At 33.5% G+C, this 14,598-nt stretch overlaps 4 protein-coding genes across 5 annotated transcripts; 2 read left to right on the top strand and 2 right to left on the bottom strand.

The window, feature by feature from the left end:
* Nucleotides 1-553: 553 nt before the first annotated feature.
* On the bottom strand, nt 554-1,311 carry LOC106104640 (small nuclear ribonucleoprotein F). The gene is made up of 3 exons (XM_013284742.1): nt 1,175-1,311; nt 891-1,083; nt 554-722 (listed from the first exon to the last, which is right to left on the bottom strand). Exons 2-3 carry the CDS (start codon nt 1,063-1,065, stop codon nt 631-633), a joined length of 267 nt encoding a protein of 88 aa, XP_013140196.1. The 5' UTR covers nt 1,066-1,083; nt 1,175-1,311; the 3' UTR covers nt 554-630.
* A 334-nt stretch (nt 1,312-1,645) lies between these two features.
* Nucleotides 1,646-2,766, top strand: LOC106104549 (phosducin-like protein). Its single transcript, XM_013284627.1, has 2 exons — nt 1,646-1,765; nt 1,920-2,766. Exon 2 carries the CDS (start codon nt 1,928-1,930, stop codon nt 2,732-2,734), a length of 807 nt encoding a protein of 268 aa, XP_013140081.1. The 5' UTR covers nt 1,646-1,765; nt 1,920-1,927; the 3' UTR covers nt 2,735-2,766.
* Nucleotides 2,767-4,390: 1,624 nt separating this feature from the next.
* Nucleotides 4,391-9,400, bottom strand: LOC106104662 (SUMO-activating enzyme subunit 2). The gene is made up of 7 exons (XM_013284783.1): nt 9,147-9,400; nt 8,922-9,076; nt 8,598-8,745; nt 7,637-8,131; nt 6,590-6,761; nt 5,521-5,688; nt 4,391-5,131 (listed from the first exon to the last, which is right to left on the bottom strand). Exons 1-7 carry the CDS (start codon nt 9,288-9,290, stop codon nt 4,593-4,595), a joined length of 1,821 nt encoding a protein of 606 aa, XP_013140237.1. The 5' UTR covers nt 9,291-9,400; the 3' UTR covers nt 4,391-4,592.
* A 309-nt stretch (nt 9,401-9,709) lies between these two features.
* Nucleotides 9,710-11,687, top strand: LOC106104575 (calmodulin-2-like). 2 transcript variants are annotated; one of them, XM_013284650.1, is made up of 3 exons: nt 9,710-9,967; nt 10,480-10,631; nt 11,037-11,687. In XM_013284650.1, the coding sequence occupies exons 1-3, from the start codon at nt 9,928-9,930 to the stop codon at nt 11,613-11,615; spliced, it is 771 nt and encodes a 256-aa protein (XP_013140104.1). In that variant the 5' UTR covers nt 9,710-9,927; the 3' UTR covers nt 11,616-11,687. The 2 variants fall into 2 exon arrangements, with proteins under 2 accessions (XP_013140104.1, XP_013140105.1); XM_013284651.1 differs by lacking the exon at nt 9,710-9,967 and adding an exon at nt 10,190-10,311.
* Nucleotides 11,688-14,598: the final 2,911 nt, after the last annotated feature.

Genomic DNA, 14,598 nt, shown 5'->3' with positions numbered 1-14,598 from the left:
TATGTTACTATAAATGTTATTTTCTCCGTAAATATTTGATGGAAATAAAATTACCAAAATATCAAATTTGTCTTGTTTATTTGTAAAGGTCCTCATAATGGTTGCCCAAATACAGTAATGAAATAAAGGTTTTAAATTTTAAAATACACTTTTCAGCTATATTCAAATATCTTGATGGCTTTTAACACTGCATTTATGTTTCTGCACTTTTGCAGGTGTATGAAGGTTCAAGCACTTTTTGCTAACTTTATTACAATATATTATGCTTAAGTACTGAAATAAAATAGTTATCAAAGAGCAATTACTTTATTTAAGTAAAAAAAATTGTAACACGGAAGAATACAAAGCTCATTTACATGAAATATCTTAAGTTGATTGTAACATAAGTAATTATGTGTTTATTCAAAATAACATAGATGCAAAAGTTTGGTTTGTAAATAAAATAAAAATCACATCATTTGTTAACCTCATTAACAAACTTGTGAATATTTTGAAAATGCAGTGTTAAGACTGATTTTTAAATGGGAATGTAATTTGCTATTAAAAATTAAAGTCTTACATAAACCTTATGTTTATTCAAATAGTACAAACTTACAACTAGAGTTATTCTAAGATTTGTATGAGCTAGCATCATTCTTTCATCTCCCCTTCTTCGTCTTCCTCCTCCGCACCTCGTACATAAAGCACATTGTTACATCTGATCAGAACTTCGCCAAGGTTACCTGTAAATAATCAAGAAGATTGTAAAACAATGTAGTTATTCACTTTTGATAGAGATGTTTGATACTACAATTAACTTGTTTCTGTGAGCTAAATTAGATTTTATACCTAGAATTTGTTATTAAATTGAAGTTTATCTTTTATTTTTGTGTCCAGTAAACAATTCTAACCTGTACAATTTCCATCAACAATTTCTTCAGTATTGGCGAGTTGCAAATTCATGTAACCATCTGCAGACACCAATAATCCTTTATATTCATGGCCCCACTTTAATTTTACAAGAACAGCCTTACCAGTTAGGCTGTTTAGGAAAGGTTTAGGGTTGATGGGCATAGCCGCCGCCATTTTTGGTGATAGTTTTTCCTATAAAATAAAGTAAAAAAGTGTCAACTTCTATACTAATAATTGCATAGTATTGTATTCAATAAAACTTATAAAATTAACAATAACTTACTACGATTTCAAATTATAACCTATAACAAAAAGACGCCGCCGCTTTTTGACATTAGGTTTGGTTTGGTTACGCCCTGTTCACACTTGGCCAGTACAGTTGGACTGTCGCGACACATCGGTTTTAGATTGTATGGACTTACTGGTGCCAGTTAGCGTACAGCTTGTGTCAGTTGAATGATAGTCAAGTTACAAAACGCTACGTTCTGGCGAAGTGTGAACCACGCATCATTGATAGGCTAGGTTTTTTAAAAAGGTTTTACGGCTCTGGATTCTTGGTTTACTCTTCTATTTTTTTTTAAATTTTAAAGTATTGTCCTTGCGACTTCCTATGCTCACAAAGTTCTTGCAAAATATTGGAAATATATTTGGTTTGAATTTCGAGGATTATTATAGAGCAGTTATGGTGGTTTTTTTTAAATGTGGGATTAAAAATTATTTTATTTAATTTATTGTGTTGATCGACGTGCCATGACATGCCTTTAACGTCAAACGAAACGAAAGGCCCGCCCAAGGCGAACGAAAATTGTAGAATAAACAAAGATTGTTAATTGTTGCGCAGTGAAGCGAACTGTGTTTACGATCTTTTTGTCAGGTCAGTTTGTTTTATTTGCCGCAGTAACGCAGTAGCAAGTTGTGTAGTTCTATATTTATCCCTTAATTAAATTAACTTGACTCGTACATCTTGAGCAATTATAAATTAACTGAAGAGAGCTGGTGTGTTTAAACAATCATAAATAAATTATTAGGTTAAACCATGGCTACGTTAGACGATAAGTTACTCGGCGAGAAGCTTCATAATTATTGCAGTAGTAGCGAAGGTGAAGATTCGGATGCCGATGAAAGAAGCGGTGATGAAGAAGGGGAACCTTCACATAAGTCAGCTGAACCAGCAAATGAACCTCCACCTGTTAATAGCTGGAATGGATCTGCTAGCAATACTGGCCCTAAGGGTGTTTTGGAAGATTGGCGGAGATATAAACAATTAGAAGCCGAAAACCGCAAGGAAATGGAAATCGAGCGTATAGCACTCGCGAAAAAACTAACATTATCTGTAAAAACTGAGAGAGAAGAGCAACAGGCTAAAGAAAGAGAAGAGATGGAAGATGAACTAAATGAACTTTTAGATGAAGAATTCTTGATGAAATATCACCAACAACGGATGCAAGAATTAATGTCTCAATTACAAAAATGTCCCAAGTTTGGTAAAGTAATAACATTAGATAATAAGGATGAGTTTTTAAATGCCATTGATAAAGAAGATGCCAAAGTTACAGTTATTGTTCATATTTATAATCGGAAAGCAAAAGCTTGTGCCACTATGGATGGTTGCTTGAATGTGTTAGCAGAAGATTATCCTGCAATTAAGTTTTGTCGTATAGAAGCAGATGTAGCGGGATTAAGTAAACATTTTCGTGTTGATGGAGTTCCCGCTCTTTTAGTATATAAAGGTGGTCAGATTGTGGGAAACTTTGTTCAACTGGCAACTGAACTTGGCAATGATTTCTATGCCACTGATGTACAAAGATTCCTTGTAGAATATGGATTGCTTCCTGAAAATTAATGTATTACTAGAATTAAAGTGTCTGCATTTTCTTATTAGATTTTTCATTATGTAACCTCTTGATTAAGTATATAGCATTATTGTTTTACCTTTAAAAGTTTTTGATTACATAAAGTGTGTATTTTTATTTAGTATAAGATAAATTTAGTATTTTCTACACAAAAGTAACAATTCTATGTATTATGTATGAGTGTTTTGTGTTTTAATTAAGAAAAGCATTAAAGATATTAATTCATTACTGTAGTATAGAATTTAATTTTAAATTATAACAATTTAATGCACACAAAAATGCATTTAACAGTAGTTTTCTATAGTCACTTCACTTTCGACAAATAAACACAGGAAAAAATCAGTTTGTCATGGTCAAATAATTTGCAGGCATTATTTTTTTTTATAAAAAGTGTAATAAATCTCAAGTTGCATTAATTATGAAGACACTTGCTTTTCTTACATGGTAGATGCATTATTTTCTGTTCATACTTTTTTTATTTAAATTCTAGTCCATTTGAAATGTTTATAAATGGGAACATTTGTTTTATATTTTGAATGAATTTAAATGAGATTTGATTAGCTAATTACACCAAAATTACCCTTTACTAAGTAGGTATTTTAATCACAATAAAGGTAATTTATATGAAATTGATTTTTATTACGAATCTTACATGAAAAAATAAAAACAATATTTCATTGAACATTTATTTATGAGTACATACAAAATGTTTTATACCAGTAAAAATTCACTTTTACTATGGTTACAAACTTACAAAAGACAATAGTACTTATTGTAATGAGAATATTCTTGTTGGGAAACAACCTGTTGTAAAGTTTACATTTATTACTTACTTTGAGAATTAACTTTAGTATATACTGTCGCAAATCTAAACAGGATAACAAAAAATACTGCCTATGTTTAGTATGAGTTGAAATAGTTGTAATTTAAAGTTTTGGATCATCATCATCATCATCATCACCACTAAACATACCCAAAAGGGGGGCTTGGGGCCTACCCTAATAAGGGGTGACTAGGCCATAGTCAAAAGTTTTGGATATAACATAGAAATTATGATTTCAGCAAACATGCGAAATAATGTTTTGTTTCTCAAAAGGTTTATATAAAACATATGGGTGACTTTTATTAGCAGTCATAAAATTATTCATAGAACATAGAAAATTTTATGATTTTGAACATTGGATCTTTAAGAGTTACAGATGAGAGATTGAATGTGGCAGAGATATGTATAAGATGGATGTGTGGTGGTACAGGGGATAAAGTTAAGAACATATTTGAGGAAGTTTGAAGAAAAAAAAACGGCCAGCATTGAAATTGAGAAGCAAAAGGTTAGCATTGTATGGACAATATCGAAGAGATGACATAAACAAGCAAGTAGATGGTATGTGAATGGATACAAAGGTAGAGGAAGACTGAAATATGGATGGTTTGAGTGAAAAAGAAAAAAAGAAGGGAGTGAATTTAGATAAGATGGCCGATAGAAATGTATGGAAGAACAGCACATACTGTGCCGACCTTCCGAAGGGGCCAGGGCAGTATATGTAACGTAAAAAGTTTACGACAAGACTGTCATTTCAATTTTCAGAATTAAAGAGATATCCTTATATTTAAAAATCAACTTAAGTAATTGACTCTAACAATAGCTATATTTTTACAAATTCTTGCTCTTTTTTTGTTTTTATTTTTTTTTGGCTCATTTAACACTGAAAATACATTTCTCAAAAACAGTTACTTAAATAGTTTTTAGAGATTAATCACCAGAGTTTATATGGATTCCACTTAAATGTAAAAGTATTTTTTTATTCAAACATGAATTGTTCACATTAAATCTACAAAAATGTGCATTAACTAACATAGTTCAACGATTTCGTCAGACATCTCTTTGCGCCGACGCTTCGGTGGTTTTTCCACGGGTTCACCGTTATCATCTTCATCAATAATTTCCATGTCACTATCGCTGTCATGAGTACGAGATGGACCTGGTTTCGGTTCATCAGCACCGTTGGAACCATTCGCTGGTTCATCTTTTGGCCCTGGCATCGGAGCATCTGTATCAGTAACCAAACGCCACGAATTCTCATCATCCTCTTGCTGAAGTCTCACTCTTACTTCGTAATTCTGTAGGAAATCATCGACGAGTAAAGCACAACCATCATTCAGTCCAATCTCTTCGAGAGTCTTTTGATTGTTATGATCAGTTTCTCCAGGTTCAGATGATAGGACAACAAGGCCTTTGCCTTCGACTGTGGCATCAGGGGCCTGCATGTTCAAACCCTCTTTGAAAGCCGCTGTCAGATCTTTAAGGGTTAACTGTTTCAAGTTGCAAACGAGTGCAACCTCCGGTTTGGGTGCGCAAACGTAACATTTCGGATTAGGTGCTGTTAAAGCTGAAAATGGATTCAAAATTAATAACATATTTACTATTTGTTGATAAAACAAAGTAAAGGAGAAAATAATTACATCAATAGCTCATATATAGAGTATCACTAGCTACGATTCAGTGATTTGAACTGTGTTTTGTCTTTTAACGTGGTAAATACAAATTACTTCGTAAATGTGAAAGTAACATTAGAAATAAGGTCTATAGATTTTTGTATCTTATGAATAGTATATGTATATTTTGAATAGTATCAATATTTAAAAATTTGTCTTGTAAAATTTGCGTTTAAAACACAATAATTTATATAGGAGCTTCATCGGGAATTAGTTCATTTGGAGGCATAGGTCAATGTTCTCTAACAATACATGTTTAAATATAATTATAATTTCTCCTTACTCCTTTCCGGTACAAATAGTTGTCCTCGATGGTTAACCTTTGGTCTTAGATAAACGCTAGTGCACGATTCAATTTCTCCTTTCAGTATTCCTTGTGCACGTAAAACTGCAAGTCCGGCGACGATAGCGTTAGCTGTTGCTATTGCAGGAATTATATTACCCGCCATTGCTATAAATAAATGTATAAATTTAGTATTTAAGATATATGAGACTAGCTGTTGCTCTCGACTTCGCCCGCGTGAAATTAAAAAATAAACCCTATGTTATTCACCGATAAATTACCTATCTAACGGTGAAATAATTTTTGTAATAAGCCCAATAGTTTTTGAGTTATTTCAATACATACAAAAATACAAATCTTTCCTCTTTATAATATTAGTACAGATAAGCATAGATTTTTCAATGTGAATCCTAAATAAATTCGCAAACGAAAAACAAGAAACCTGTTTGCTTACACGAAAATAATTTACTGTTGCAATTAAATCTATCTTTGCAATAGTAAAAGTCAGACATTGTATTGAGTTTTGTGAAAAACATCTGTTTCTTTACATTTAACTGCTCCCCTGAACTATTTTATAGTTTCGTTCAAAAGAAAAGCCAAGATAAACATACATATTTACGTAATGAACGAGAGATTTTACGAATGAAAAGTTATGACGTCGTCAGGGAGGCGTTTTTGTATGGTATATGGTAAATTCCACACAAATCCAACCTTACGAGATTTATAAGATTTGTTTAAAAAAGTACACAATCCTTTTTATTTCATTCGTTATCCTTTTACATATAACTAGCTGTTGCTCGCGACTTCGTCCGCGTGATATTACAATATATTAAATATCACTTATGTTACTCACTGATAACATAGGTTATTTAATGTTAAAAAAATTGTTGAAATCGGCCCACTCGTTTTTAAGTTATTTCAATAAATACAAATATCCAAAAATATAAATACTTCCTCATAATATTAGTATGGAAGTATGAATAGTATAGATTCATCCTCATCACCAGCTCAAATGAGTCCCCACTGAGGGGCTCGGAGCTTTCCCTAAGTAATAGTGTAGATTACTTACATTTAACTTCAAATCGTGACTTAAGTGGTATGCTGAATATGTATGCGCGTATGTTAGCGCAAGCGGTCACAAAGTCCATAGCACTTTTATCATCCTTGTCCCAAACGAGGTGATCACCTTCGGGACGTCCTTTCAGTTCAGTTTGCAACACTTGGCAACTTGCCGCAAATACCTGTGTAAAAACATTTAAATGACAAAAAAATCTTTTTAGAATAGCAAGAATATTTCTGGTTGGTCCGCTTAATCAAATATTCAATCATGTTCCTATCCGAATAATCTATGTAGACATACAAATACAATTGGACACCTCTAAATAGTATCAGGTCGAAATTGGATTTTAGCCTCAACTAAAACCCCTGTGATCATACAACACTGCCCAGCAGTGACTGAATACAGGGTTAGGTATCTCGGTTCGCTGAGATCACCAGCAACATAAAGGGTTTGCTGGGGTTCTTTGGAGAGCTAGGTTGGCTGGAGTAATCCAGGTCCTGTTCGTACGCAAAATACGCGCCAGTCGTGGAGTTGCGTAAACCGTAGCCCCTACTACTACTACCCGTGTGATCTGCCAATTTAGTTGTTGAGCTACAACTCAGCAATTCAGGGCTAAATGAACTAATCTTTTGAGCCGATTCAGAGCTGATTTAAATGTCTATATCTAATCATGAGCATACATTTTTAATCATATCTTATGAGGAAATTAACTTAATCTAAACAGTTTTTAATAATAACAGCTGAATACTAGAACAAAAATAAAGCCATACTTAAAGACTAAATTCCATACAAATTTTGACGTCTTACAAGTTGTAAGCGTCACTTAAGTGAAATGTTTTGGCTCAGAACATAAGTTATAGCTTTCAACTGCAACTCCATCCATATGGAAAAAACAAAAAACATAGTTGCCTATGTGTTCTTATCCTATACGTCTATGCTAAATTTCATTGAGATCCATTCAGCAGTTCTCTCTAACAAACAACCATCCATCTAAACTTTCGCCTTTATAATATCAGGAAGATTTCTTAGTAAAATGTGTGAATAAATAATTATTACCTCAGCGCACTCATGTACAGACCACACTCTCTGGTCGGGTAGCCCTGAATGTTGTTTTGGGGCATCACCTTTTCCTGGCAAATTGTCCCAAGAAAGTGGAGTAGGTGGCCTACGTTTCTTCCAAAGGTTTTCCATTGACAGCAAATACTTGATATCATCACCGAATAACTTCGTAAATAATTTCTCTGCGTTATAATTAGTTTCCGCTGCCCATGTTCGTGTACTTTTCCTTTCAACATTACCGGATTCAGATTGCTGTGATGATAAGGCTGTTTTGCCGGCAGTTCCCGCTGCTTCAGGGTCCTCGGTGTCCGGACTTACATCTTGATCAGGGTCTTCTTCACCAAATAACTGATTGAATAAATGCTTAGCCCACACTATGCAATGTATCGGTTCAGATGGAGTGTTACGGATTGTGCATCCGGGGAATGTTTTCTGAGGTGCCTTTGGTTGGCATTCGTAACATTGTGTAAGACCTTTTTTAATCAGCTCCACCTGGAAACATCAGTTATTGTAGTAATAATTATTTAGAATCTTGAAGAACAACATTTTTTCATTTATCATTTTTATGTAGGTTCTATTATTAAGCCTATGTATGTCAAAATAGCAAAATTCTCCTTTTTATAACTGAATTTTTTGTGCACTATTCAAGCATAAACTACTCTACTACTACTACTTAAAACTAGTGGATAATTTTTATTTTTGAAAAATAAAACAAAAGGTGACTAGACGGCAACTGATCAACATCAAACTAAGGAAGTATCATGTAAATTTTGATTTGATAAAACTTTGATTAGTCAATGTTATTAATAAATACAGTATTTTATACTCATTAAAGCTAATATAAATAAACATATTATTGGATAGGAATGTAATTTCCATCTTAGTAAGTATTAGTTTCATTTCCAAATTTTTTGTATTAACTTCGCAACCTCCATTGTAAGTTATCATTAATGTTTACCTGTCCAGCATAACCTGCTGTTCCCGTTTCAATAAGAGGCACATTGGCTGCAAGGCACATTCTGTTCACATGATTACGAGCTACCCGATTGTCGAGAGCATTCATTACAATGTTGAATTGTTTAAAGTAGCTCACACTATAGTCATTACTGAAAATGTAAACATACACAGTTGTTAATAATATGTTCCACAATTGATACAAATGACCAAAAGTAGCAAATCTGTGTTCAATTGACTTTGTTAAAGGATTAAGACATACGCTTCCCAGTAGCAACTCTTTTGTAACAGCAATGGATTTTGCAACACAAATAAAATATGTACCAACCTAATAACACTGTCGTGATGTGCAACGATGTTCACATTAGGGTTAAAACTTAAAGCGCTATCCTTAGCAACTTGTGCCTTCGACTTGCCAACATGTTCCTTATGGAATAAAAATTGACGATTTAGGTTGCTTACGTCGATGGTGTCAAGGTCGATCTGAAATGCGTATTTGTATTAAATAACAGTACATTGAAATACATGGTAAAATATATAAAAATCTACCCACAATTTCAATCTGTGGGAAGCCGGTCAAAACGAGATTTTTTAAAATTTCACAACCTATACCACCGGCGCCCACAACTAATATCTTAGAATTTGCTATTGCTTCCGTTAACTTTTCATCAAATACTCCTGCTATGCGTGCAACCATTTTGATCTTATTAAATTAATTTTCTGTTTTACAGTATAAATATTAACTATTTTGATATAAATGTGACTATAAAACCAAACATTTAATGGAACGTAATGTCAAACTTGGCGTCTTTTCTTGGACAGCGTTCGAGCGTTCGGAAATCGGTAACATATATTTTAGGTTTTAGTAACTTTACTTTTAGTTTTCTTCGTTAATCAAGAACGATATGATTATTTATTTATTATAAATAAGGTGAAATAGAACTTATAGAAATATGAAAAACGACATAAAAAGCAGACAAACTTTAATACTGCTTTTGTCTGTGCTAGCGTATTTCGCGCCATTTTATTATAAGAGAAAAAAACACACCTTTCATTTAAAAGTAAACTTACACGTGTAATTTTCTAAGTATATTTTTACACACACAGTCACAGTCAGTTCACGTTTTTGATTGAAAGTATAATGATAGTGGATGATTTCGTACGCTTTACGAACTTACAGACCAATTCGTAGGCTTTTATTGTCCCTTCCGCGCAATAATTTCGCAATCGCATTCAACAAATGAGACGTTATGGTGCGAACAATCGAATTAAAGAGCGGTGCAGATCGAAAACACCGCTATTTTAGTTAGGCACGCAATAACGTTTGCTTGTAGATGTACCAGAGTCCTTTTTACGGTGGTCTCAGTACAATTGGTAAGGAAACTCCTTATATACCATTTTCCAGATCAGTTGTTTACGATTTGAAGGCCTGTGTTTGCGGTTAGTTGCTATTTTGTAACTTTGAGCGGTTCACATAATGATTTTCACTATGTAAAATCAAATTGTTATACATGATTTCATTTACACAGAGTTTTCCCTGTGATTTTGACTCTAATATTTTAAAACGGTATTATTATCTTTAATGTCATTTTCAATATGTCATTTTGTATTGTCCAAATTACTCAATATGATTTTCTAATTTATATTTTTGGACTTTATTATTTGTTTTCTATTAATCCGTTGTAGATTAAGAACAATGCCACCCAAGCCCAAGAAAGGTAAGCTTTTCAGAATGCAAATGTCCATTTTTAAGCTGTTTATTTAACAGTAATAAATTTCCTGTATTTTACTCATTATGAGTAAGAGTTTTGTAATTTCATCGTGTCATGATTGACTTCCATCACAAGTCAGTCTTAAATGAATGCAATATAAACATTTTCAAATAGGTAAAGAACAAAAGAAGGAACCACCAAAATTAGTAATGGGCCCTCCTCCAAAGCCGAAAAAAATACCCCCTCCTCCAGCTTGTTTTTCTCCAGAGGATTTAGCAAGATTTAAGGAAGTTTTCAAAGCGCATGATGAAGATAATATTGATAAGGTACTTGCAATAGTTGTTAAAAGGTTAGTTTAAATCTCAAATTTAGTGGTGTCTTGTACTGATAGTCAACGCAAGCAAACTTACAGGCGCTCGGTTCCTGGTTCCCCATACTTAGTTATTTAGAAAACCGGTATAAAAACTTATAGATCAGATGATTGTTGTTGATTGTATAGATCTTGCATTTCTTCCGACTAACAGTCGCTTCCGACTCCTTCCACGTGTAATTAAAAAAAGAAAAGTAAGTAGCCTATGTTCTTCCAAACTATCCGCTACATCTGTGCTAAATTTTATCGAGATCCATTCAGCCGTTTAGGCTACAAACTCTAACAAATATCCATCTATCCATCTAAACTTTCACATTTATAATAGTAAGATTACCTTGCAATAAATTTTTCGTATACTCAGGTAAAGTTGCCAGAAATCCCGATAATGTTAAGGAAACTTGGATTTAATCCGAAAGGCGCGGAAATCAAATTTCTGTACGAGAAATTTCTAGAAGACGAGTTCGTGGATACGGTCGAGTATTTCGAGTGGCTTTTCATGATAGAAGCTAAAATTAATATGGGTGATGATTTTGAATTAGCAGTCACCAAAGCCATGGCAACTATAGGACACGATGATGAAGAGACTGGTTTTACAGATTTAAATTTACTAAAAGAGGAACTAATGGTTTGGGGTGAACCTTTGCTTGAAATTGAATTTGTCGACTTTATAAAAGTGGCGACGAAAAATAAAACATTCACTCCGTTAGATGGTAAATTTAATTATGTTAAATTTATCGAGCTTATGAACAATGCTGATCAGAAATTCTTTAAAGAACCAATAAACTTCTTTAAATTAGACCAAAAGACGTTAGCGGCAATGGCAATACAGAAGGCTCAAGAAGAGAAGGAGGAAGAGGAGAGGAAGGAGGCTGAGAGGCTCGCTAAAGAAGAAGCCAAGAGGCAAAAATTAATACAGCAAGGGCTTTTACCAGCTGATTAAATGTAATTCTTTTTTTTAATGCACTACACTTTTTTTATCTAAATGATCAGTGCAAAAAACGCTATTTTAATATAACTTTCATTCTTTGGAAATAACCGCTGTTTAAGGTTTTTCTCTAAATAATAGTGATTCGCACATTATTTTGAAAATCAACTCTTAATAAAAAAGTACCTAATATCGTAATTTTGATGAATTACAATTTCTTTAGAGTGACGATTCGACGAGTTATGCTTAAGTCTTCTTTATAATATAGCAGCTGCCGGAGACATTGACGGTATGACATTTTTAACGGAATGATACGGGGATTATACGAAAAGAAAAAGATGGTTTAGGTAAGATATGTATAAGAGGGGCATGAAATGAGATAACATCATTTTCATGAGTGCAGATATAAAAAAGACAATTGGATTTATGTATTTTTCAGTTTTTTTTAAATCACTGTTTCTGTACAAGTTTCGACGTCTATTTTACACCTAAAACATTAAAGGACAGAAAATAATTGGACCTTAATTACGAAAGATATAACTACCAACATTTATTCAAACATTTTCTATGAGATTGTGGCATTGTTTCCATCAAATCCAGCCAGTAGATTGCTGTTACAGGTTTATGCCCTGGAATCTCTTGTGGGGTTTTTATTCAAGCAGCATTAGCAAAATTAACAGAAAATAATTACGTGACACTGTAGTAAACGCAAACAAACATTACGAAGGTCCCTCTAAGCAAGATTAAGTCATTAAAAGAGCAGATTTTAGCAAATAGTTTTCGTGTACATGGAAATGCTTTTGAGGACAATTATGTCGTATTTTAACAATGTCTATGGGCCTTTCGAGAGACAAGTTCGTTTGAAGGACGTCTCTAACAATTATTATGATAATTGCTGTGACAGCACGTAATGGAAACCGTCTGTTTTAATTTATGTATAAACTAGCATTTTCCCGCGACTTCGTCCACGCAATATTAAGATAAAAAAGTAGCATATAATATGCCTATGTCAGCTACCCTTAAGTGAAAGTCTGGTTGAAATCGGCCCAGCCATTTCATAGAATACCCGGAACAAACGCGGCTAGCGGACAGAAAGACAAAAAAAATTTAAATGCAATTTTTGTTATCAGCAGCGCAAATACATCATCTTTCCGAAATCTGGATTTTTTATATCACAAACAGACGCTCCAATTTTATTATATGTATAGATGAGTGTTCACCAAACCATGGTTGTTTAAATCTGTTCGATATTGCATTTGCGGTCATGTGGTTGGTACATCAGTGTCGTGATAATCGTATAGAGAAACAAACACAGCTTTTAACCGCAAAAATGTGACCTAATAATTATCTGCTTACTGAAATTATAGCTTTCAGCTCTTGATGCGGAAAATCATTGAAAAACTTCGATTTTCTTTTTGAAATAAATAGTTTTGATAGTGCTTATTATTGTATTAACTTTAGTTGATTCTGTGTCACTTTGATCGCTATCGCTTGGAATGAAAAAAAAATTAAATTACCAAAATACTTTGGTAGTTTGAAGGAGATTGTATTCGAAAACATTTTTTATTAATAAACTCGGCTCGTCTGTTTTTTTTAATTGTACTATAACATTAACAACACAAGAAAAGCGATAAAAAACAAAGGTAAAGTAAAGGTTCAAGTAGAAGGAATACAAACTTTTGCGATTTATCGAACATTAAAAGGGTACCTTCCGCACTATATTTTCTCAATTTTACCTCTTCAACATAGAGATTTATCGTCTAAGAGTCTTAGAACTGTGCCTTTAGTGAAAGTGACGGCTGGTTTTAAGAGATTTTTGTTGTTCTATTTTCCAGAACGTTCTCCGATGAAGTTATTTCGTTTTCATAGAAACTTATTTACAAGATGGAAAGACATGAACAGGAATTTGTATATTGTTTACATTGCTATAGTAATTATACTTGCTATGGTTCGATTCATTGCCAAAGCCTTAAATATTAAATGCGCGTTAAGTGCCGATTCAAGTTCTGCAAACAGTGTAGTTTTAGATATTTAGTAAACAACTTCGATTTTGTAGTGTCTGGACATAGCACTTTCTTAGCCCATTTTTTGAAATTTAAACATTGAGGAAATATGTCTTATTGCACTCAAGCGCCAAAACATTCTCTCGAATTTATGTATAACAGTAAATTCCTCCAAAGGAATTCAAGTAATACATTAGTTTTAGACCAGATTCCCGTAAAAATATCTTATGTATAATCGCAATTTGTCCTTGAAAAGACAAAAGCCACGTCTCGAAATGTCAAACGAAACTGGTGATAAATCTGAGAGTACGGCTTGGTTAGTCCCATGTATTGTTATAGTTGTATATTAAGGCGCCGGTAGCTTAAAAAATGACGCCACTTTCAAATAATGGGACAAAATCCGATATTTCCATCACATATTTTACACGTTAGATTTCTAATTTGGTGGGAAAGCCCTTTAATGTCTGAGATGCCTCTTAAAACGGCGGCAGTATCGAAATAAGAATACCGAGTCCTAACAAATAGTATAACTTGCCATAATAACATCACTTTCCACTTTAATATCAGAGCGGCGTCAGAATATACAATTGGGGCACTTTGTTCATCCATTAGGCGACGTTTTACGTGAATGGAAATGTGATGTTCTGGAAGCCAAAATTTAGTTTGTGACAATTCAAGATAAGGTGACAGGTTGACATCTCCGGCTGTAATTTGATTATTTAGTACAATAACTTAATTGTCCGTGATCCTATGGACTGTTGAAGTGTTCTTATGTCCTTGTTCTCATATCTTCGATCTTCACACTCATCGATTTATTTTCATACTCCTGATTTCTTATTAGAAGCATTGAAGGTGGATTATGAAAAATGATGCGAATTCCATTGCAGGTTATGAACGTAGTAATTTCGTTAAGGCTCTTCCAGTCTGCATAAAGGTAGAGGCTCACAGCCGCGACATTCTGGAGGCTTGTAAACAAAACAATTCTCCTCGCCCCT

This window comes from Papilio polytes, unplaced genomic scaffold (genome assembly GCF_000836215.1).
Source record: "Papilio polytes unplaced genomic scaffold, Ppol_1.0 DF823510.1, whole genome shotgun sequence".
NCBI lineage: Eukaryota > Metazoa > Arthropoda > Insecta > Lepidoptera > Papilionidae > Papilio > Papilio polytes.
The sequence above is the reverse complement of the archived record's forward strand: the minus strand, read 5'-3'. Positions and strand labels throughout refer to the sequence as shown.